General features: G+C 40.3%; 1 protein-coding gene across 6 annotated transcripts in view; it reads left to right on the forward strand.

The window, feature by feature from the left end:
* Positions 1 to 13448: 13448 nt before the first annotated feature.
* Positions 13449 to 26139, forward strand: part of ATP13A4 (ATPase 13A4) — a 189881-nt gene continuing 177190 nt past the window's right edge. For 5 of the 6 annotated variants that reach the window (XM_053564732.1, XM_053564733.1, XM_053564735.1 and 2 more), the window contains exon 1: positions 13495 to 13776. In XM_053564732.1, the coding sequence (XP_053420707.1) occupies positions 13714 to 13776 (63 nt within the window). In that variant the 5' untranslated portion in view covers positions 13495 to 13713. Of the gene's footprint in view, positions 13777 to 26139 lie in introns of all 6 variants that reach the window. The other variant, XM_053564731.1, reaches the window with a different exon arrangement.

The following is a 26139-nucleotide window of genomic DNA, read 5'->3' on the forward strand; positions in this document are numbered from 1 at the left end:
TGTTAATATGTCTATACTTCCCAAAGCAATCTACTGATTCAACACCATCCCTATTAAAATATCCACATTGTACTTTGAAGACTTGGAAAAAATGATTCTGCATTTTGTATAGAACCAGAAAAAACCCTGTTTAGCTAAGGCAGTTCTTAGTAATAAAAACAAAGCCAGGGGTATCAGCATACCAGATTTTAGACTGTACTACAAAGCCACTGTGGTCAAGACAGCATGGTACTGGCACAAAAACAGAGACATAGACATTTGGAATTGAATAGAAAACCAGGAAATGAAACTAACATCTTACAACCACCTAATCTTTGATAAACCAAACAAGAACCTACCTTGGGGGAAAGACTCCCTATTCAATAAATGGTGTAGGGAGAACTGGATGTCTACATGTAAAAGACTGAAACTGGACCCACACCTTTTTCCACTCACAAAAATGATTCAAGGTGGATAAAGAACTTAAATTTAAGGCATGGAACAATAAAAATCCTCAAAGAAAGCATAGGAAAAACATTGGATGATATTAGCCCGAGGAAAGACTTCATGAAGAAGACTGCATAGCAATTGCAACCACAACAAAAATAAACAAATGGGACTTAATTAAACTGAAAAGCTTCTGTACAGCTAAGGAGACAAAAACCAAAGCAAATAGACAACCTACACAATGGGAAAGGATATTTGCATATTTCGAATCAGACAAAAGCTTGATAACTAGGATTTATAGAGAACTCAAATTAATCCACATGAAAAAATGCCAACAATCCCATATATCAATGGGCAAGAGACATGAATAGAACCTTCTCTAAAGAAGACAGATGAATGGCTAAAAAACTTAGGAAAAAATGTTCATCATCCCTATCTATTAGAGAAATGCAAATCAAAACCACCCTGAGATACCATCTAACCCCAGTGAGAATGGCCCACATCACAAAATCTCAAAACTGCAGATGCTGGCGTGGATGTGGAGAGAAGGGAACACTTTTACACTGCTGGTGGGACTGCAAACTAATACAACCTTTTTGGAAGGAAGTATGGAGAAACCTCAAAGAACTCAAGCTAGACCTCCCATTTGATCCTGCAATCCCATTACCGGGCATCTACCCAGAAGGGAAAAAATCCTTTTATCATAAGGACACTTGCACTAGACTATTTATTGCAGCTCAATTTGCAATCACCAAAATGTGGGAACAGGCTAAATGCCCACCAACCCAGGAATGGATTAACAAGCTGTGGTATACGTACACCATGGAATACTATTCAGCTATTAAAAAAATGGAGACTTTACATCCTTCGTATTAACCTGGATGGACGTGGAAGACATTATTCTTAGTAAAGCATCACAAGAATGGAGAAGCATGAATCCTATGTACTCAATTCTGATATGAGGACAATTAATGACACAGTGGGGTGGGGGAAGGGGAGAGCACAGAGAAGAAAGGAGAGGGGGTGGGGCCTTGGTGTGTGCCACACCTTTTGAGGGCAAGACACAATTGTAAGAGGGTCTTTACCTAACAAATGCAATCAGTATAAACTGGTTTCTTATACCCTCAATGAATCCCTAACAATAAAAAAAAAAAGAGAGAAAAATAATTATGCTATGACAAAATTATTTTTAGTTCACTTTTTCTAATTATAATGAAGTGTGTTTATTGTGGAAAATTAGATGACAGAGACAAGTGACTAAAGCAAGGAATTCCCCACTCAGAGACAGTCACTTTGGGATAGTGTTGTATTTCTTGTCTCTCTCCCAATCTCCCGGTCTGTGCTTTTGTGGATAATGTTGGGCTCACATTACATATAAAATTTACATATCTTGTTTTTCACTAAATATTGGATTATCATTTTCACATTATTAAATATTCCCGAAAAATTAGTATTTAATATTTCATATAATATTCTACCATATAGATAACATTCAACTTGAACAATGAGGTGATACATTTTTGCACAAATACAATTTAAATATATCCAACATGACTTGCTTAGGAGAATTTCTAAAAGTAGGATGAAGTGGCAATAATAAAAGTACCTGCTTATGGAGTTGATAACAGGAAAATAAAATGAGTTAACTTACAACAGTTTTGGTACATGGCAAACATTCATGTTAGGTATGATTATTATATGTAATAGTTTATTTGATAAATAGTAAGAAATAATCATCCAGAAAACTCCTTTTTGTTCATAACACATGTATATCATCAAATATTTTAACAAGAACTAAAAACATTGTGAACCACAACTCTAGGCTTTGTGATTGATAACTTGGTTCAGAGATGGAACTCTGGCCAAAAGATTGAAGAAAGTAGCAACAGGCCTTCCAAAGAGTAAGCAAAATGGGTGAGAAATGGAGTAGAAAGGAATGGTGACCTAGCTCTTACCAATGGGTCTAATGGAAGTGTGGCGAGGAAGTGCTGCAGAATATGTGGGTATGTGTTGTGCATGTTCGTGTGTGAGCGGGATTTTGTAAGGATAGAGGGGAAGGTATGGGATACTCCTGTGATGGCTAACATCTTCCAGGTGCTGGCTAACATCTTCCAGGCCCTAGGAAAGAAGGTTCTGAGCTGCATGCTCAGGAGAAGTCACAGATTACCCCGGGCAGAACACAGGCCTAGTGGGTTGCAGGTGTGCTGAGTAAGGAGGCAGACCAGCTGCTGCCCAGACATGTGGCATGCTCAGGTCTGCGGCAAGTACAAGCTGCAGACCATCTGCTCTGTCATGGGGGCTAAAAAGATCAAAGCAAAGAAAAGCCTGGAGGTCGAAAATTAAGGGTAATCACTGAGGTGTTAAATTTCAGTGAGTGAAACTGGTATTTAGGGCAGCAGCAAAAAGAGTAGGTTAAGAGATTAAAGGTGGGTATGTTACCTTCAGAGAACTACTGCTGGAAATGGATCCATATGACTTAAGGGGAAAGAAGGAACTTTTTTTTTTTTTTTTTTTTGAGACAGAGTCTCACTTTGTTGGTCTTGGTAGAGTGAAGGGGCCTCATAGCTCACAGCACCTTGAAAGTCTTGGGCTTAAGGGATCTTGCCTCAGCCTCCTGAGTAGCTGGGACTACAGGTGCCTGCCACAATGCCAGTTATTTTTTAGACATGGGGTCTCACTCTTGCTCAGGCTGGGAGAAAGAAGGCTCTTGGTCTGTTTGCCTTTGGCAACTGTACTGGTTTGTGAGTTGAGGACTTGGGCACTCCATTCTCTATCAATCAGTGTTATCTCTACTATCTCCCACCATGGCAGCCCTGAACTCTGTGCTGAACAAGACTGAACACTTTACAATGTCATAAAGGTGGGGCGAGTAATATCAGCTGCATTACACAGATTCAGCAACTGAGGCTCAGCAGTGAAGTGACTTGTTCAACACCATGTAGCAGGAGAGCAAGAGAGGAAGTGAATGTGTTTCCCAGCCCTATTACAAAGTTCTTGACCACTTAATAGAGTTTGGTATATTAAGCTTCTGGCTGCCAGAAAACCACTGGGCATTTCTGACTTTGAGGAGCCCTCTGAAGGGGAAGAAGAAGGCTGGGAAACCTCATGCATGGTGTAGGATTTACTCCCATTGGATGGGAATAAGACACACGATCTCTAAAGTTCCTTCTAATTTCAAGGTTACCTGGCTTTTATTTTCTCTTATTTGAACAGCTAAGATTGCCCCAAGTTAGACAGTGAAGCTGCCAGAGGTTGACTGTGATTTTCTCTTTCCAGTGTTCTTTGATGGCCTTTCAAAGGTTCTAGAAACTCACCCCAATTATCCCCTGCTAGGCTTCGCATGGCATGCTTATGTTAAACTACCTGTTCCAATGGTAAGTACTTCACAAAAGCTAAAGTACCCTGTAATAATAGCTTGCCTGTAATGTTTGCCATGCGTTAGAACTTTATAGGCATCATAATTTCATACTGAGTCCAAGAGACTTAGTAGAGGTTAAGTAATTTGTTCTAGATCACACCGATACACATAGTAAGTGGTAAGAGCAAACAGTCCAAACTATTGGATATTAAAGCTCACACTCTATTTTACTTTATTGATATTGAATTGAAATAAAATAAGCTGCACATACACCGAGTATTAAATATATCCTAGTGTATCTGAGAAGCAGTTACTATGGTCCACGTGATGGAAGGAAGCCCTTCCTGTTAATCAGTAGGCAGCAGTTTCCACCTCTTAATCCTTGTTCTTCTCCTGTGATCACTAGGCCAGTGTCCATCTCCTCTTACATGATAAGCCATCAGTGTTTCAAGATGACCAAGCTGTGCTTGCTAAACCCCCTGTTCCTCCAGATGAACACCTTCATGAGTGCCTGCAAATGCATTACATAGGACATAGTTGAATTTCTCTTACCAGCTTGTTCACCCTCATATAGGGATTTTTTTTTTTCTTTTTGAAATGGAGTCTTTCTCTTGTAATCCACCCATCTTGGCCTCCCAGAGTGCTAGGATTACAGGTATGAGCCACCATGCCCAAATCTTGGCCAGGTAATTGATTATTTGAATAATTCTTCAAGTGGCCAAATGCCACACAGATTTGGTCACGAGGCATATGTTCTGGGACCAGACTTGCAGGTGGCAGGATACAGGCCTAGTGGATTGTGCCCCTCACAAAGGTGAACTAAGGTGTTTAGGCCAGGATGGTAAGAGCTAAGGTGTTTAGGCCAGGATGGTAAGATGTCTGGATTTATCCAGGCCTCCTTATAATGCTCTTGTCCTGATAGGCTGACACTCTTCAAGCAACCCTTTAGTAAACTGAGTATGCTTACTTTAGGAAGATGAATAAAATAGTTTCTTTTTTGTCTTTTTCCTCATTTTATTTTATTGTTTTTTTAGGGAAGAAAAACATTCTCTGGGAGGCTGAGGCAGGTGGATTGCCTGAGCTCACAAGTTTGAGACCAGCCTGAGCAAGAGCGAGATGACCCCATTTCTAAAAATAGCTGGGTATTGTGGTGGGCACCTGTAGTCCTGGCTACTTGGGAGGCTGAGGCAAGAGGATCACTCAAGCCCAAGAGTTTGAGGTTGTTGTGAGCTATGATGTTATGGCACTCCATCGAGTATGACAAAAGTGAGACTTTGTCTCAAAAAAGCACTGATCAACACTGGACTGAGCATGTATCCGTAATGTTACTTGTCCTTACTGTGATATCGTAGAATAGAATGTTACCTTTACTGTGTATTTCACATGGGTGTGCAAAGGAAGGGAGTGCCAAGATAGTGACAGTCCCCCAAAGGTATCCTTAGGAACGGAGATCAGGTTGGAAGCTGGAGGACTGATTTTAAAGTTGCATTTTCATGGCAAGCACAATTTTATTTAAGTTGTTTATTTGAGGTGTTTTGGCAGGGTTGATTAAAGATTGGAGGACACCTAAAAATTCTCAGAGAACCCCCTTGGATAACACACTAAACGGGAGAGATTCCAAGAACTAAAAGGTGCATTCGCTCTATTATAGCACTTCCTTTTTTCCACTGGGAAGTAACATTTCCCATTATTAATTTGCTTAGGGCATTGAAAGACATGTGTAATACACAAATAAAAGCTCTGAACTTCTTTAGTCCTTAATTTCCATCTCTTCTCCCTCAACATATCACTGATTGATCCACTTGAGAGTCTCTTCCATCTTATATGCTGATGAGAAGTAATCAGCGTAATTTATTCTAAAGTGGACTTCAGAAGAATGGCGAACATGGAGCCCTCTGGAGGCCCAGCCTTGCCCCTCTCTCCATCGCTAGCAGGAACCTGCTCCTGACTTTTCCCCCCGGGAGCTCCGCTGGTTCCTGGGTCATCCCGGGCCCATGGCTGGAATCCTGAGTTCAGCCTAGCCTTGTGCTATTACCATGCCACCCTTCCCGCCACTCCGATGGGAGGCAGAGGCCTGATACTGCTAATTGGGCTCCTGACTCAGTCCTAAGCGGAAGGTCCCCTGTGGGCACTACTGTTCCTGAGTTCCTGCCTGGCAAACTGCCTTGGGCCCCAGCTCCTTCCTAGGAATAAAGATTTGCATTTCTCTTGCCAGGTTGCCACCTGAAATTGGAACGCTGCCCTAGGCCTGAGGTTTGTTTCTTTTTTTTTTTCTTTGAGGGATTGTTATTTACTGTGGTAGATTCAAGACAGAACGTTTGCTATTAGATCAACAGTGCTGCAGCAAAGAAGGACAAACAGGACAATTCATAAATTTACAATTCTCAGGGGCATTTTCTTGGTGAAGTCAAGTGCATTGGCTGACTTGACCTTGTTCTCAGCTCTGCCCACTCACCAGCTCTGCCCACTCACCAGGCCCTCAAGACACCACACAGAGTCTGCTCCAGGGCCTCCTTCCCCAGCAGCCTCTATGCAAGCAGGGACGTACCTGATGGTAAACTGATCTTCCCTCAATGGTTAGAACTCTAGGCCACTAGGTCCTAAGAGTGAGCACACAGATGGGAAAAGGAGGGAGAAGGAGGGACAGAATCAATGACTTCCCCTAAAACATGCAGGAACCTGTTACCTCCTTGGTGCTTCATGGCTAAACTGGCTCCTACAGACTTGTATCCTTGAATCTGGCAACAAGGAATTGGGGGACGGGGGTGTGGGGGATTGGGGTGGGAGGTGGGTGGACAGACCCCCACAGATAGAATGAAGGTTAGGAGTTCAATCAGGTTACCTGTCAGTTTAGCAGGAAAAAACAAAAGGAAAAAAAATTGATTTGGCAGCCCACAGTCCAAATAAAGAAAAAAAAGATTAAACAAGCCAAGCCCCTGGCTGAATTTTTTCTACCTACTGTATAAACATCCTAAGTGGAGAAAGGGGCCAGGCAGTGGACTGTAGGGCCATGCAAGTCCTTCCGCTTTGCACGGCCCACTGGAGTTTGGCCACCAGAGGACAGACTCTTTGGAGCCAGCTTCCTGTCTGGATTTCCAAGTATCACCTGCCCCGTCACTAACTGCTTATTGGAAACATTTCTGTTTCTGTCTTAAGGACTCTCTCTCCTTCCCCTTGGCCAACTGCTCTTCTGAGCTGCAAAGATTGCTGTAAGCTTCGACTGCCTGGTAGATTCTTTTGTTAGTACCCATAGTATCATCAGCATGGATTTTCACCTCTGGGTAATTGGGTGGGTCTAATACTGTCCCAAGCCCTCTGGATGCTGCCTAAGTAATTGGATATGCCCTAATTCTGTGACATGGCCGTGGAGTTACACAATTGGTGGGTTCTGGAAACATTCTATTTAAATCAATACTTCATAAATGAAATCCTCTTGTAAGTATTCTAGAGGAACTATTTCAAAGTATCCTATTCTGATTCCTTTATAAAAAGTAAGTAGCAATATGGCGCTGCATGAAGTCAGACAACCAAGTTTGAGAACTCATCCTAGAAAAAGTGCTACACACCTCATCCCTGAATATTATTGCGATCACCTGCGAAGTTCTCCCCTTGGGAAGCTATGCACTGACACCAGCACTTAGTCCATCCTTCAAAACATTTTTCCTAGGATGTCCCTCTATATAATTCTTGAACTTAATTGTGAGACATTGCACAATGTCAGCTCTGATGGCCACTTCACAAAAGCGTTCCAAACTTGCTTTGAAGGGTGGACTGGGTGTTAGCATCAGTGCATAGCTTCCCAAGGAAAGTGCCTTGAAGGATGAGTTTGTAAACTCATATATTCATTACACAGGATGGCCGTAAAGTTCATGTCCAATTTAGATAGTTGTAATTTTATGGCCACCCTGTGCATATAAGACTGGAGTCTATGGTTTGAGTCAAGCTCTTATAGTTTGTGATCTTGGACAAATAATTATGTAGTTTTCCTGGGACTTTTTTTTTTCATCTAAGATATGATGAGGGTAATCTAGCAATTTTTAAGGCTCCATCTGTTACAATAATTTCTGATTCTTAACAGTTATACCTTCACATGTATTGTTTTGTATATTCTGACTTTCAGGTTAAAACTCCTCAAAATTAAGTATACTGGCATGAAGTTTCTATGTAGAGACTCTCTTAGCTTTGAAAAAAAAATAGATTGTCCTTAATGACCCGCAATTGTCATAATAGTTGCCAAGTGAGGTAAGCTTCACAGAAGGGGAGCTGCCTTACCTCCAGAGTGGTGCTTTTATTTTTGGAAATAACAGAAAGGAAGGAGGGCTCTTGTGAATGTGGAAAAACAGACCACCCAAACCACCTTGGAGAAGGTCAGAATCCTGTGCCACATGGGGATGGTTGAGAGAAATTCTTCAGAGAAGCAGATACAGCTATCAGCTGAATCCTTTCTTCTGTAATTAATGGGGAGGCCCTGTATCTTTGTATTAGAACCTTTAATCTTAGTGTTACTAAATGTTTTACAAACATGAATTAATTCAATTAAACTTCACATCACTGCCTTGAGGCAGGTGATTCCTCTGTGGGATATCACATCTTTGCTTGCTACTGTACTATCCACAGACATACATTAGTGCAGGTTAGGGTAATTAACAATAACAGTAAAACCTTGAGTTTAGATAAAATTTTGTAACTGAAGGTACCAGGTACTTTACAAATACCAGATTTGTGTGATGAGGACTGAAGAGGAAGCTTGGCCAGCTAATTGCCAGTGATGACAAGGCAGAAATGTTACAGTTTCAGGTTCCACTCCATGCTGAGGACACGTGCCCTTGAACAACTCTTTGTGAACTCTTTATGACTCAGTACCTACAGCATGCAAATGGGGGCAGCAGTATTACTCACCTCCCTCCTTCACAGAGATTTTGCAAGGAATAATGTTTGTAATATGTCATGGAGTTCTCAGATGAAAGAAGGAAATTAATACATGATGAAACATGATTGCCATTTATCTTCACGCAATCTAAATGGGCCAGGCAAGTGAAGCATCAGCATCCCCACGGCCCAGGTGGAGAAACCGGTGCTGCTATTATCTCCATTCAAGTCTATTACAGACACTCAAAGAAGTTGAGAACTGTTCAGAGCAACAGACGTGTTCCCCGGACAGACAAGAGAGAGCTGAGATGCCAGGTCAGCAAAGAGGTGGCTAAGCAGTTGTTCTCTCTGTTGCTTTTCCCCTCGCCTGTTCTTATTTGAAATGGAGAATTCAAGAAGAAATGATTTTAGAGACAAAATCAGGGAATGAATGAAACAACTTCTCCTCTTGGGCATTTTTCTCAATTCTGTTGTCATTGTATGTGAATAACGTATAGTCCCCAGAATGGGTTTATGTGCCAGCCCCTCTGTGTGCCTTCGCTGTCATCTCTGTCTGTCTAGGCTAGAACTCCCTGAACTAGCTGCCTACTCGGACTTCCTCTGTCCTGCTTGTGTAATTAGCATATGTTTTGGAATTTATATTTTGGTGTTGGTCTTGTTTCCTAATAGACTTAACTCTGGTAGGGCATAATTCACTAAGTCTCTCTATCTATTACAGGTCTTCCTATACTTATGTTAATCAAATGGATGTTAAATGAATGAATGAATGGAACCTATCAAGGAAGCGTCAAGATTAGAATTCAGACCAACCCACATGCACCGTTCCCACCATGCTCTATCACCTTGTGAGCCACACGCCACGTAGAAGTATTGAACACACACATTTTAAAAAGAGAGACTGATTAAAAGAATAGCTTTTCCAACAATGCTCTAAAGGGAAATAGAAGATTTACTTAGAGGGTTCAAGGAAGCTGTCTATAGACATACAATATTACATAGGAAGGCTGAGTGACTTTTGCATATGCCCATGCAATGGTTCCTAGATTACAGCACAGGCTGACTGGGAAAAATAGGCATGTTGATGGAGCTTAGTTTGCCTTCCATGTTGTCATCATTCATTAGGCCCAGACTCAGGGCTGGCATTTAAGGCCCCTGTGTATGGCCTTGATCTGTTCCCCCTGCCACACCTTGCTCCCTCTTCCTCCTTCAGGTCCCCTGCATGCAGTGCAGGCAATGGACTTACTCTGATGAAGGCTCTGTGTGTCTTTCTGCTGGATCTCTTGCTTCAAGTGTTCTTCCTTGTGACCTCACTCTCTAGGTCACAGCATCCCCACCTCTTTTTTTTTTTTTTTTTTGGAGACAGAGTTTCACTTTGTCACCCTCAGTAGAGGGCCATGGCATCACAGCTCACAGCAACCTCCAGCTCTTGGGCTTAGGTGATTCTCTTGCCTCAGCCTCCTGAATAGAGCTGGGACTACAGGCGCCTGCCACAACACCCGGGTATTTTTTTGTTGCAGTTTGGTTGGGACTGGGTTTGAACCCACCACCTTCAGTATATGGGGCTGGTGCCCTACTCACTGAGCCACAGGCGCTGCCCAGCATCTCCTCCTCTTGAAGCCTTCTCTGTCTCTTTACCAGAACTTTCTGAATGCTTCCTCCCCAAAGAGGCTTTCTTGGTAAATAACTGCAATAGTCCTCAGAGCACTTTGGATGTCCCAAATAAACCTGTAGAAGTGGTGTTAGTCTAGTAACGAGGATTGTGGATGAGGAGAACTACACCGTCTGGGTCCAAATGCTCACTCTGTCATTTACTAATTGTTTGAATTTAGCCACCTGTGCTTCCTTAGCTGCTAAATGGAGATGATTAGAATAGTCTGACTGCAGAGACTCTTCTAAGACTTGTGTGCAGCGGAGTGCACAAAATGCTTAGAACAGTGCCTCGTATATGGCCGTACGCAGTAAACATCCTCTTTGCTCTCCCTCTGAGTCTAGCCCTGTTTCTGGATCCTCTCATGTCTGTAGTCTGGCAGCCCTAACTGGGGTGAGCAGTGCCGGTAAGTCATGCTGGCACAGACAAACCCTGGAGGTTTTACCACTAGAAGTCCTACGGGACCTGCAGAAACTCTGGACTTACTGCGGAGTCTTCAGTTCTACTGGACCACGTTGTCAAAAGTGATTTTCCACAGACACTTGGTTTTTACAAAAGCTTTTAATGTTCTTAGCGACTTACATATTTTTCCTGTTCAGTTTGACTTGAATTTGTTACCAGCATAACCTGAGTTGTTTGATGTGGTGAGTCTATGTGCACTGGATTCTCTAACTACTACTCAGTTATACTCATTTTAACCCCCCAATGGTGTGTGAGTTGCCATGTGTATTCAGGGCCCAGCCAGAGGGAAAACAGTGCACCAGGTAGAAACCGGAGAATAAAAGGCTCCTCTCTCACCTGCCCACCAACACAGGTAGTTTTGTCATTTGACAGACCCCTCAACCCCCTCCAGTGGAGATGAAGTTTGAAATCTTGTTTTATTTTTATCTCTGCTAAATATTTAAATTACTATCTACTAAAGCTATAAAAGTTTCACTAATTTTTTTGAAGTCTAATTTTTTGTTGATATATAAGTCACATTCTATAAAATTTACCCTTTTACAGTATATAGATTCAGTGTATTTTAATATATTCAATTCACAAAGTTGTGAAGCCGCTAATTCCAGAACATTTCCTTCCTTCCTTCCTTTCTTTTTTCCTTAGACAGAATCTTACTCTGTCACCCTGGGTAGAGTGCTGTGGTATCTACCAACCTTAAACTCCTGGGCTCAAGTGATCTTCTTGCCTCAGCTTCTTAATTACCTGGGACTATAAGCATGTGCCACTACGTCTGGCATAATTTTTCTATTTTTAGCAGAGACGAGGTCTAGCTCTTGCTCGGGCTGATCTTGAACTCCTGAGCTCAAGCAATCCACCTGCCTTGGCCTCCCAGAATGCTAGGATTACAGGTGTGAGCCCCTGTGCCTGGCCTATTACATACAGAACATTTTCAGCACCCCAGAAAGAAACCCCGTACTCCTTGCATTTTGACCTTGTGACAAAAATGTTAATTTTACTTTTATTTATTTGATCGAATTGTGCAAATAATATTTTGAAACAGAGAGAACTATACATATATATGTAACTAATATTATAATGGGTTTGCTCAGCTTAGTTTTTAAATGTTTATCTTACTTTACCCTTATGTGCTCAAGGTTTTACACATGCAGCTCACACACACATGTACACACATGCTTTGGTCTTGGTCTTGTTAGAGTTACTTGTGTCAGTGCAGTGATATCAGCACCAAGGTAGCTCAAAGGAGACTGAGTGGACTTCGTGAAGGTAAAAATAACTATTTACTGAACACCTACTGTTTCCCAGGCATTACACCTCAAAAACAGTTTCAGGACGTAGGTTCTATTCTCACCATCTTTTTTTTTTACACGGGAGGAAACAGAGGTGTGTGGAGTTTTATGTCATCTGTCGTATCCCAATGTGGCATAACCACTGCTTGTTAAAATCCAGATCTGACCACTTGACCCCAGGCCTTCCGGTGCACATGCCCTGAACCATTATGTTCTGCCACCTGCTGTCAAGTTGGATATTTACTTTAATAACATCAGTAGCCCTTAATAATATCAATAACTATATAATGTGCTTTCACAAGTATTTCATTCCATTCTCTCCACAGTCCGGCCAGATGTTCCTACATAAGAAGAGCCAGTTATTATAGCTTAAAGAAGAGCCAGTTATTATAGCTTAAATCAGTATTTTTCAAACTTTTTTATCTCGTGGCACACTTGAACCTATAGTCAAACTTCTGTGGCACACGTGAATTATGTTGATCAAAAAAAAAAGTTAAAAAAAAGAAGATACCTATTGTGCTTTGAACATCTTTCAAAAATAATTTAATTAATGATCTTTAAAACTTTTCACGGCTTGCCTGAAATCCTCTGAGGGCACCAGAAGACAATCACTGGGTTAAATGATTACACACTAAGGCCCATGTGGACGGGTGGCTGGTTCCAGGGTTTTGTTTTTGTTTCCAATGCCAAGACAGAAGAGTGTTCCTCTACACCACATTGGGACTTTGGAAAGTTGTCTTAGACTTATGCCCCAGCTCTCATAATAATAAAAAACCTCCTTATACCCTACTTGTGTGCATATTTGAATCCCTACATCAACCGGAGGTAGCAGATATGACTTGATTAACTTACATAGTCCCTACACTCAAACACTATTTATTGCATAAATGTGTGAATAAATAAAAACTTACATATAGTCAGTTGAATATTTTATTCCTTGACCTCCTTAAGATTTTCACCACCAATATTATCGTGAAAAGAGATTACGTAGAATTGACTATACTTTTGTTCTTTTTCAACATATTTTTTAAAAAAGTAAACTTAATTCCACGTCCACATTAAGCAAAATTTGTTTGCATGCACAAGGAAATGGGATTATAAATACCTTTTGAAGGGGATTAGTGATAATTTGTACCTTTTGTAAGCATAATAAATGAGATTACTGTTAAAAACCTATGGATTGAGTCTTCGACTAAGCAAATAAAAGCTGCAGCTCTGTTGGTTTCTGTTCACCCCAATCCCTTAGCCCCTGTGAATAAGGCTGTGACGTGGGAGTTCTTGCCTGCACTCTCCACTCCTGAGAAGGGTCCTGCCAACTTTATATTGTCCCGTTGGATTTGCAGTCAGATGTCTGCTGCTGGCAGGCACTGGGTAGGCAATGAGTTCTTTCCTCGGAGGTTGGGCACAGCCTCTTTTGAGACAGCTGCTCAGGGAGAACTCAGTAAGCAAGGAGCTGCAGAAATCCCTCCTAGCAGAGGGTGACGGGTGGGAGGAGTTTTGTTTGCCAAGTATTGTCATTTGCCGAGAGAAGGTGTGTACTCGAGAAGGAATTTTAACCTGGAGGATCATTAACTCTTTCAGTCAACTGGGGAGCAGCTCAGAGAGTTGGAGTTCGTCTTGGAAGTGGCTGCTCCAGAAGGTCAGAGAAGTGGGATCACTTTTTCATGGGGGACCACTTTGAGAAGGACCAGCATGCTTTGCTCAATGAAGGAGAAGAGAATGAGATGGTAAGATTCTAGCCACACTGCCCTCTCTCTTCCCATTCCCATTTCCCAGCCTCTGCCACGCACACTCACACACTTCTCTGCAAACTTGACTCTGTATTATGTGAGAAAAGGTAATGTCTGAGAAATCTCTCTGTCCCATAAATGTAACCTCTGACAGCAGAAATTTGCTAGAATGAAAATATTGTATTCATTTTATCAAGAATATTTTCTTTTTAAATAAACCCGAAAGGGAGAGAAGCACAATGCGACTTTATGATTCGTGTTTGATCCTAGTTGGCATAGCAAGGGCTGTTCAAAACGTCGAATGATTTCAGCAAATCCCTAATGTGAGGAGCAGTGTATTCTCTGATAGGAAGAAACAGATCAGAGGTGAAGCAGGAATGCAGTGGGGTATTTGACCTTCTTCTCTTCTCACATGTCTTGTTCATCGAGACTCTTGAACAGAGAAAGCATGAAATATTAACAATTATCAGCCTCCACACATTTCGGTTCACTTCTAGCATTTTCCTAGCTCCCTAGTTATAGAGATTGGTTACAGAACACTTTCAGTTCATTGTCTTCTTTATTTGAGATGCGTTCCCAACTTGAAAACGGAGGGAAAATCAAAGAAGACTCTTAGGCTCTTGCTGAATTTAAAGCTGTATTTCTCAATTACAATGCGATCGAAAGAGAGCTAGAAATGTGTCCTTCTGTTTAATAAGGTCTTTCTGCTAATTGTGTAAGCATAGTCTTTTACGCCAGTAATGATGTAATTAAAATGTTAAAATGTGATGCTCTCCTTCTATAATAGCCTTTTATCTTCCTGGAACTAATATATAAATAACAAACCCAAAAGATATTTATGTAAAATGTTTTTTTGGCTAATTGCTTTAGCCTTCACTATTAAATTCTTTGTTCCTGAACTGGTCTTTCAAGTCTAATCTGCTTACCTGTTCCTATAGCAACAACGTTTTTTGGACCTCCAAGAGTAGATCCCTTCAACTATCAAAGCTGAAAATTTTTCTAAAGAAATAAAGGGAGTATTAATTCAGGTGGCATTTTAAACTATGTCTTTATTTTCGTGTGTGTGTGAGATAGAGTCTCACTTTGTCACACTTGGTAGAGTGCTATGACATCACAGCTCACAGCAACCTCAAACTCTTGGGTTCAAGTGATCCTTTTTGCCTCGGCCTCTCAGGTAGCTGGGACTGCAGGTGCCTGCCACAACACCCGGTTATTTTTAGAGATGGGGTCTCAATCTTGCTCAGGCTGGTCTCCAACTCCTGAGCTCAAGCAATCTACCCACCTCTGCCTACCTGAGTGAGCCACTGCCTCTGTCCTTATGTCCTTTCTTCTTTAAGATTTGACTGACAAGTGACAGTTGCTAGCAGGCCCTAAATGTCACCAGAAATCACTTTGTGGCTCCATGTAGGGTATCATCCTTGTTTCTCCAAAGAGTTTTCTTTGGGGATGAATATTCCATTACTCCTGATACCAAGTTGAAAAAAAATTTTTTTTTTTTTTTTTTTTGAGACTGAGTCTCACTTTATCACCCTGGGTAGAGTACCGTGGTGTTATAGCGCATAGTAATCCTATACTCTTGGGCTCAAGTGATTCTGTTGCCTCAGCCTCTCTAGTCAGGGGACTACAGGTTCCTGCCATAATGCCTGGCTATTTTATTTAAGAGATGGGGTCTCACTCTTGCTCAGGCTGATCTTGAACTCAAGAGCTCAAGCAATCTGCTGGCCTTGGCCTCCCAGAGTGCTGGGATTATAGGTGTGAGCCACCATACCCAGCCCCAAGTTGAAATTTTTATCCTTATTTTGCATACTCTTCACCAGAGGCAGGGGTTCCTTCCTGAGATAGTTTTTCTTCCTTTCCTTTTTTAGAAACACACTCATTCTTTTCCTGTACATTCTTTTCTACTCTTTGACAATTTGTCTTTCAAGTGTCAATAAGAATCTTTTATTTTCTAGAAGACATTCCTAGTTGTAGGGAAACTTCCCCCTCTTCCCTGGCCTACAGATTTCAACCAAGCTATTTTGTTAAGAGTTCCTTTTCATGACAGTGCCATCAAATGCATTAGGGTGTCAAGCCAGTTTTGTATGCAGCTGAAAGCCCAGTTAGAAGAAAGACTGACTACCAAAAATAAAAATGGGGAAAAATAAAAAATAAGGAAAAAGAAGAAGGCCTTTGATATGGAAAGGGACATTCTGTTTTCTGGTGAAGAGTCATTTGGTCAGCAGTCCAAAGGTGCAGCAATTAGTATGCAATCTTGAGCTCTCCATCTTGCACTGCCTGGAGAAACCTGGCCAGCTGCCTGTTGCTGTGTCTGACATGACATTCCTTTTTAACTCACTGCTCCATCCCTCACCCAGAGCAGTAAATTTCAAAAATTAAAAAGATGTATATGTTCCACGTATTTTATAGTGATTTTTTGATACACAAAGTATTTTCTTGGCCATTAGCTAATTTAGTTTTCATCACAATCTCTGGGGTAGGTGCTACAACCCTCAACTTTAAAGATGAGGAAACTAATGTACAGAGAATTTGCCTAAGGTTGCATCAGTCTCTAAGTTCAGGACCTGAGGCACCACTTAGGTCAGTTTAAAGCATTAGCCCCTTTTTTCTCTGGACCTGAACATCCAGAGAAAACATGGACACCTTCTTCAGTTCTTTCCAAGGACAATGTACTCTTAACAGAAGAACACATTTCCTGCCTTAATGAGACAAAGATAAGTAGAACATCTGATCTTAGATTCCTCAGGATTTATTCTGTCCATATGATTTATGGGTCCTAAATAAGTCTGCCCCAGGGCCAGGCATGGTGGCTCACACCTGTAATCCTAGCACTCTAGGAGGCCGAGGTGGGTGGATGGCCTCAGCTTATAGGTTTGAGACCAGCCTGAGCCAGAGCAAGACCTTGTCTCTAAAAATAGCCAGGCCTGTGGCGGGTGCCTGTAGTCCCAGCTACCTGAGAGGCTGAGGCAAGAGGATCATTTGAGTCCAAGAGTTTGAGGTTGCTGTGAGCTATGATGCCACAGCACTGTAGCAAGGTGACAAAGTGAGACTCTTTCTCCCCTCTCCCCCAAAAAGTAAGGACATTGTTAAAAATGCCACCTGAATTAAAGTGCCTTTTATTTATTTTAAAAAATGAGACTCTGTCTCAAAAAATAAAATAAAATAAAATAAATAAGCCTGTCTTCTCTGACTTCCATATTAATCTCTTTTAAAAAGCCCAAATATGTCAGACCAGAAGTGTTTATATGGAAATTTCTTGCTTTATAATAGACCCCGAGTTTGACCTTTGCAAAAGTAGTCCTTCTGCTTATAGCTATGACATCAAATTTCAAGAGAAAACAACATTCTAGGATTTGGCCCTAAAATAACAGGAGTATTCCCAGGCCTGACGATACATTGGGTTATTTTCCATTCTACAGTACAAACAATAACAACAACAAGAAACAAACCAAGAACTAATAAGCAGGTGTAAGTGACTGGAAAGTACCTTTAAGTGCAACATTAAAGTAGGAGTTAAAGGAAGAAAGAATTTTTTTAAACAACAAGGAAGGAAAATGTAAGCTTCGCAGAAGTTTTCACTCAGATGACTACCTGAAAAAGGACTCAAAGAGGAACTCCCAGACAGTACTGGGAGCAGACAGAGGTGTGGCTCTCACTGGGCCTGGGCTGCTTAAGCCTCACTTTTTGCACCTGTAAAATAGGAGTGGCCCTTCTTACCCTACCTGTCTCACCGGCTCTTACAAAGCTCAACCGAGAGAATCCACGTGGAAGTGTTTTGGTTTTTTTTTTTTCCAGACATAGTCTCATTGTGTTGTCCTTGGCAGAGTGCTATGGCATCATCATAGCTCGCAGCAACCTCAAATTCTTCATCTCAAGCGAGTCTCTTGCCTCAGCCTCCTGAGTAGCTGGGACAATGCCCAGCTAATTTTTCTGTTTTTAATAGAGATAGGGTCTTGCTCTTTCCCAGGCTGGTCTGGAATTCCTGAGCTCAAGCAATCCACCTGCCTTGGCCTCTCAGAATGCTAGGATTATAGGCGTGAGCCACCACACCCAGTTCATGTTAAAGTGTTTTCAGCAGTATTAAAATTTTGGATGCGTGTGAGCTGCTATTATCTAAAATCAAGACCTCATCAGTTAACCAATTGAATGAATGCTACCCCACAAATGAAGTCATCTTTACTCAATAAATAATGACAAGAGGAATGTATACTTTTATTTATAAGCTGGACAGAAGTTGGGTTACCTAATTCTTGCCTTGTAGTGCTTATTTGGGAATACACCTTCCTATCTTGGGACTCATTTATAAAGTAAGAAAATCAGACTGCCTGAGAGGTCAAATCCCTTTAAATTCTGATGTTACCTGTTTCTATTTTGAAAGAACTTAGAAACACTGAGTGCTCATTTCCTTGTAACGTGACTGAACAAAGTCATCATGGTTTATTTGATTCTGAAACTGTTTCTCACCATTATCTTTAGTTACATCTTAATAAAATCATTGTCTTTCTGGGAAAGTGTTTTGCTCCAGTAAGAATGGTTTTAAAAGTAATGTTCCCTAATTACTTTTTCTTTCCTAGGTTTTAGCAAATAAGAGAATAACTCTTGAATTTTTTTCTGATTATGAAGCTAACATGTTTGTTGTAAACATACTGTAATAACAAGAGTCTAAAGAATTAAGTAAATACGATTGATGCTACGAGACATGTTTAGTATTATATTGAAGAGTCTTCTTACAGATTATACAAAAGGCATATACAAAACTCATTGCTTTCTCTTTGTTTTACATTTTAATAATTACCTATGTTCTTGAATTATTTATGTCATATCTGTATCGCAGAAATACTATGTAATTTTTAAATTAAGAATAAAGTAGTTCCGTCTGTATTTGTTTAAGCTGGCTTTGTCACTATGTCTAAAAATGTATTGGGTATGTGTATATACTTTCCTTTTGATAATTATAGTGCCATATAGCTATTTCAATGTTCAGGTTGTTTTGGAGTAAATGGTGCTGTATAAAGCAAATCTCCCAGATTGTACATCTATCTGGGGTCTGACAACTTTGTACGTGGATTCTTACATATTTTTCAGATTATTTTCTTAAGATAAAAGCCTAGAAATAGCATTGCTGCAACAAGGGAAACACACATTTTGAATTTTGGCTAATACAGAATGCTAAATTGACTTCCAAATGTTGCGGCTGTACCAATTCATATTCAGACCAGCAATCTTTTTTGAGAATACTTGCTTTATACTCCATGCTTGCCAACATAGAACAGTCTGAGTCTTTTTAACCTTGGCTTATCCAATATGCAAAATTGATATTTTAATGACTGCATTATGTTTACATTTCCTCGATTTGAGGTTTTGACATATCTTCCTATCTTCAGATTTAGAAGCATTTATATTTTTTCAACTAGAATTTCTTAATGTTATCACTGATGGTATATCAGCTAGTAGAATGGGTAACTAAAAACTAGTGGGAAAGCAAGAGAAACTCTTCTTGAATTTTCATGTCATTTCCGAGAACCCAGGGAGATGTTAATGGTGCAGCCAACACGTGATGTGGCAGTGACTTGGAGTGTGGTCTCTGCCACATTGGAAGTCCTGTCGCGTCTGCAGCATGAGCTAGGTACATTTGTTCTCACCAATTATTTGGCTCCTTTTGATAGCTGATGTTCATCTTTTCTTCTCTAACACCCAGAGCAAAAGCCCCTCCCCCACCTCAATTACTGCTTGTTTATTATGCTCCACGAGCACCTCCGAGCTGGTTGCCAATATTAACTAGTGAACCCACAGATCTCATAGTGGGGGAATTGTGTTCAGGCTGAGACATTTTGTCAGTTGAAATGTTCAGGAAGCTGGGCCAGTGGCCAAGTCCAAGGTCTTTATTCTCAATTCATTGCTGCAGAACTCCCATATAGTCAACTCATCTTTGACATAAACTTCAGGGGGGCGAGATTTAATTGCTTCTTGAGGACAGAGACCCTGCTCAAGTTACCTTTCCATGGCCTCCCCCTCCCCTTCACCTTTCACCTAGAATTTAACACAGTGCTTGGCACAAAAACTCAGGGCACATTTGACAGCATAATTGTAAGCTTCATTAACTGCAATTTTGTATTCTGAGGGGATCAGGGAGGCAGCAGGGTCAGAAAGAAGAAGCAGACTGAGTACTTTAAAGAGAAACTTAGAAAATATGTGTTATTTACTTGGAATGGTCAGTAATACCATTAATTTATTAATTAGCTCCCCTTTCCCCCCAGCATGAAATGTGTATTCTTCAGGGTTAATTAGCCATGTATACTATTTTTCCATGAGATACTGTATTCTATCTTTTCATCTGTTCATGTATGAACTCAACAAATATTTAAGACACCTCTACTTTGTACCAAGAGTCCTCTGTGCTAACCAGGGAGGATTTTGAGAGGGTAGCAAATAGCGTCTGTTTTCACAGCTGAGTGGGCAGTACAGTACATCATTTGTAGAGCCCAGTGCAAAGTGAAATGAGATGCCCCTTGCTCAACAAGTATTAAGAATTTCAGGATGGTGATGGCAGAGTACTGAACCAAGCACAGGGCCCTGAACAGGCCATATGCCCATGAAACGGTCCCTATAAGTGGGAAAGCCGGGTATGCAAACATGAGAAAAGTTTAATATAATAGGTTATCATTGTGGCAGTTATACATACAGTACTGTGGCACCATAAGAGAAGGCACAAGTTAGTCAAAGAAAATTTCAAGGGGAAAAGTGGCATTTCTTTTCCTTGGTGGGATAGGTGAGATCGTGAAGAACTTCATAAGACAGTCTAAGGAATGCACCTTCTGTCTTTTCCAATAATTCTCAAATATTGGTCAATGAAATAACAATAGAATCTAATGGAGAATATGTAAACAATAAAATGTGACTTACAGAATCAGAATCTTTGATAGCTAAGGTGGACTTGGCCAGAATAGGTGTGATGCCAGCCTGGCTGACACAAGGGAAAGGCCACTGGAAGTTTTGAAACAGGAAATAATATGGTAGGATTTGTCTTTCCAAAAGATGTTATATCATGGAGTGAGAAAGATTGGCTGGAGGAAAAGAGACCGGTGAGGAGGTGTTGGACATAGTCCAGGTGACAGCATCAGGGCTAAACTGTAGCCTAGTCAGAGAGGACACCAAGTGAAGAATGGACTTGAGAGATACTTAGGAGTCGTAATTTAGAAGATTTCACAATCCATACACTGTGAAGTGAAGAAAGAACGAGTGAAAAACATGAGTGGTTATTCAAGATGTCTCTGAAGTTGTAGATTTGTCCATCGGGGGAAGATGATGCTGCCCATTAATCCTAAAATTAGCAGTAAGTTGGGAATGGGGATGGCAACAGCATTAGCAAATACTGATATGGTGATTGATCTGGGCCAAATTCTGGACTAAGAACTTTACACATAGTAATTTATTTATTCCTGTCAGCAACGCTATGAGGAATTATCATCTCTCTTTTATAAATAAGGAAACTCAGGCATGAAGAGGTTAAGTTGCATTACCAATTTCATTTGGCTAAGTAAATGGCAAGCTATGACTTAAGTCTTTGCCTTAAACAGCAGTTTATTGCCTCTTGATTTTATACCTCTGTGATGTCACCTTACTCAACAAAGTGGAGCTAACTGTACCTTACTGCTTAGAACCAGGGCTCAATGCATATAATTTCTTGAGGTTATTTCACACACACACACACACACACACACACACACACACACACACACACACACACACACACAAACTTTGTAACATTTTAAAACAGGTAGATAAAATTGTTTTGAAACATCTTAAGGGCGCCTGTGGCTCAGTGAGTAGGATGCCGGCCCTATATACCGAGGGTGGCGGGTTCAAACCCAGCCCTGGCTGAACTGCAACCAAAAAATAGCCGGGCGTTGTGGCGGGCGCCTGTAGTCCCGGCTGCTCGGGAGGCAGGAGAATCAGAAAGCCCAAGAGCTGGAGGTTGCTGTGAGTCCTGTGACATCATGGCACTCTACCAAGGATGGTAAAGTGAGACTCTGTCTCTAGAAAAAAAAAAAAAAAGAAAGAAAGAAATTTGTAATACCTGTTGTTTTGTTTTTTCTAAGTACTGTTGAATCATTTTGGTCAAGGGAAACAAAAAACATATCTGGAAACGTTAAGTGGGAATTGGAAATGTGTGGTAGTTACGCATCAATGACTCTTAAGGAAGGAATTAAAGAGTAAACCTCCTGGCCAATGATTAACCAGTGCTGAACCTTATAGTCTCCGCAGGCCCACAGAAAACAGAGAATAGAGACTTGAACTTCAAAGGGGTTGGTAATTTGCTGATGCATCCAGAAGGGATTTATGCCTGGGTGCTAGTTTTAAGGCTCTGTGAAGATCAGCCAGAGTAGAACGATCCGCCTAAATGACCCGAACTATTTCTGAATTCCCATATCACATAGATCTTGGTAAGCTGAATGAAACCATAAGTTTGGACAGAGTTGAAAGGCTGTTCTTCCTCCATCCTCTGCCTAAGGCCACTCTTAGGGACAATGAGCACAGGTAGGCCCTAGATGCCCCTTCAGAAAAGGAACAGAGAGGAGGCCCAAGTGTCCTGCATGTCTTCCAGAGAAAGATTATGTGCCCTAGACCAGAACACTCTGATTCCACCTGGCTGAGATTGTAATCACCTTAGCATTTCTAGGATCTATTAGCTTCGTGAGGAACCATGACTGAAAGATTTTGAAACTCTGGTTCTCAAATCTCAGAATCAGTACACGTCGTGAGGAAAAATCAATGTTTTGAAGCCAGTTCCACAACATAAATTATCCAAGAATTAAGTTTGGGTAGATAGATCCAAAAATGTAAGTAGTTATTTCTACCTGCTTTTCTTTTCTTTTAATCATTTTATATCATTCAGGAACTTTACTTTTTAGTTTTTAATTTTTTTTTTTTTAAGACAGAGTCTCACTTTTGTCACCCTTGGTAGAGTGACGTGGCGTCAACGTTCACAGCAACCTCAACTTTTGGGCTGAAGCGGTTCTCCGGCCTCAGCCTCCTGAGTAGCTGGCACTATAGGTACCTGCCACAGTGCCCACCTATTTTTTGTTTTAGAAGGTCCGGGCCGGGTTCGAACCCACCAGCCCCAGTGCATATGGCCAGTGCCCTAACCACTGAGCTATGGGCACCGAGACTCTACCTGCATTTTAATTAAAATAAAAAGTTGATTTTTTTTTTTTCAAATTCATCTCCCTGAGAATTTGGGAGAAATGTTTTCTTTTCTTTTTTTAATTTAATTAATTACATTAATTAATTTATTTATATTAAATCATAGCTGTGTACATTAATGAGATCATGGGGCACCATACACTAGTTTTATAGACCATTTGACACATTTTCATCACACTGGTTAACATAGCCTTCCTGGCACTGTCTTAGTTATTGTGTTAAGACATTTATATTCTACATTTACTAAGTTTCACATGTACCCTCCTTGTAAGATGCACCGCAGCTGTAATCCCACCAATCAACCTCCCTCTGCCTATCTTCCCCCTTCCCCATCTTCTTAGGTTATAACTGGGTTATAGCTTTCACATGAAAGCCATAAATTAGTTTCACAGTAGGGCTAAGTGCATTGGATACTTTTTCTTCTATTCTTGAGATACTTTACTAAGAATCTTTGCTCTCCTTTCAATTTAGAAATAAGGATAATAAGGATCTTTCGGCCACTTCCAAATGTCAGTTTTTGACTTTCCATTTTCCCTGACCACCCAAATACGCTCTGCTTGCTCTTCCCAGATTATATTATATACTTTCTTTGCCAGGGAGAATATAAAACATAGAGATTTTCTGTAGGTATTTTAGATATTTCTGAGCAGGTAGAAAGGGCTTTTTAATTTAAATTAAATTAAATTAAATTTTTTGAGACAGAGTATCTGTTGCTCTGAGTAGAATGCTGTAGAAACATCATAACTCACAGCCACTTCAAGCTCCTGGGTTCAAGTGATCCTCCTGCCTCAGCCTCCTGAATAGCTGGGACTATAGGTGGCCACCCCAACACCCAGCTAGTTTTGCTATTTTTAATAGAGATGAGGTCTCCCTCTTGCTCAGGCTGGTCTCAAACTCCTGAGGTCAAGCAATCCTCCCACCTCAGCCTCCCAAGGGCTAGGATTACAGGCGTGAGCTACCACACCCGGCCAGAAAAGAGCTTTTCCAAAAATGTTTTTTTAGTTTTCTGATTTTATTTATTTATTTATTTTTTAATTAATTTTTTTTTTTTTTTTGATAAAGAGTCTCACTCAGTCACCCTACGTAAAGTGCCATGGCATCGTACGGCACAGCAACCTCAAATTCTTGGGCTTGAGCAATCCTCTTGCCTCAACCTCCCAGGTAGCTGGATCTATAGGCGCCCACCACAATGCCTGGCTATTTTTGTTGTTGTTGTTAGAGACGGGATCTCACTTTCGTTCAGGCTGATTTCGAACTCCTGAGCTCAGGCAATCCACCCACCTCAGCCTCTCAGAGTACTGGGCTTACAGGCATGAGCAACTGTGCCTGGCCTATTTCTCTGATTTTAAAAGTGAAACATTTTTAATTGTGATAATGTCTGAAATACAAAAAATTATACCACAAGAAAAGAATCACAAGGATGTCATCAGTCACCCAAGGAAAATATCATTGATACTTTGTTTGATACATTTGTTTTCCAGCATTTGTTTTGTTTGTGCCCTCCCTTTTTTCAATTACATTTAAAATCATACCGCATAATTTTGTATTTCTTCTCTTCACTTGATATTGTTATGTATATATTTCCCTCATGTCATTAAAATATTCAATAAGCATTCTTTTTTTAATTAAATCATAGCTGTGTACATTAATGCATTTATGGGGGCACAGTGTGCTGGTTTTGTATACAATTTGAAATACTTACATCAAACTTGTTCAACAAGCCTTCTTTTAAGGAATTTCTAAGCGAAAAACATCACGTTCATATGAAACATCAATTCTGACCACAGCGGAACAAGTCTGGTACTTTCTATCTAAGAACTCTTTGCCTAGCCCTGAGATTTTTCTCTAATCTTTTTTTGTTATAGTTTTATGTTTAATGTGTGATCCTTTATGAGTTAATTTTTGTGCAAGATAAGAGACTGAGGTTGAGGTTCATCTTTATTTATTTATTTGCCCATGGAAGTTCAATTGCTTGAGCATCATATTTTCTTGAAAAGGCTATTTTTTCTTCATTGAATTGCTTTTTCATAGGTTTATATGTGTAGGCCTATTCCTCAGTTTTCTGTTCTACTGATCTATGTCTCAATGCTATACAGTCTTGGATATGGTAGCTATGCAATAAATATTAAAATCAAGTGGACTTATTGCTCCCGCTTCATTCGTGTTTTTTAACATTGGTTTAGCTATTATAGTTTATTTACTTTTATACATAAATTTTAGAATTATCTTATTTATATCTACAAATATCTCACTGGGATCTTGATAAGTATTGTACTAAATCTATATATCTATTTGGGGAGAATTAAAATCTTTATTATGTTGAATTTTCTAAATAATGAACATGTATATCTTTCTATTTATTTAGATCTTCTTTAATTTCTTTTATCTGCTTTTTGTCGTTTTCAACATGAGTCCTGTATGTTTTGTTAAATTTACCCCTAAGACTTCATATATTTCAGTATCTATAAATAGACATATTTTTAATTTTAGTGCCCACAAGTTCACTGTCAGGATATAGAAATACAATTAATCTTTCTATATTTCTCTTGTATCCTGTGACTTTGCTGAGCACACATTTATTCTAGGGTTTTTGAATTGTCTACGTGGAAAACAAAACATGTATTGTTTTGTGCAAACAGGGATAGTTTTCTTTCTATTCCTTTTGTTTCTTTGTTTTGGCTAGCTATGAATCCAAGTATAGTGTTGAATAAGAGTGGTGAGAGTAGCCATCCTTTCCTTGGTTCCTGATTTTTTAGGGGGATCATTCAGGTTTTCAACATTAAACATGTGTAAGCTTTTAAAAACATCCCCTATTGGGCGGCACCTGTGGCTCAACAGAGTAGGATGCCAGCCCCATAAGCCAGAGGTGGCGGGTTCAAACCCAGCCCTGGCCAAAAACTGCTAAAAAAACAAAACAAAACATCCCTTATCAAGTTAGGAAATTTCCTTCTATTCCTATTTTGCTGAGAGTTTTTATTATGAATGTGTATAAAATTTTGTCAAATGTTTTTTCTGCATTAACTAGTGTATCATGTGATATTTTGTCTTTAGTCTGTTAACATGGTTGTATGTTAAATCAACACTGATTGATTTTTTTTTTTTTTTTTTTGGTGGGGGACATGTTGAAGCATCCTTGCATCCTTGAAATAAACCTCACTT

This window comes from Nycticebus coucang, chromosome 16, assembly GCF_027406575.1.
Source record: "Nycticebus coucang isolate mNycCou1 chromosome 16, mNycCou1.pri, whole genome shotgun sequence".
In the NCBI taxonomy this organism is placed as follows: Eukaryota; Metazoa; Chordata; class Mammalia; order Primates; family Lorisidae; genus Nycticebus; species Nycticebus coucang.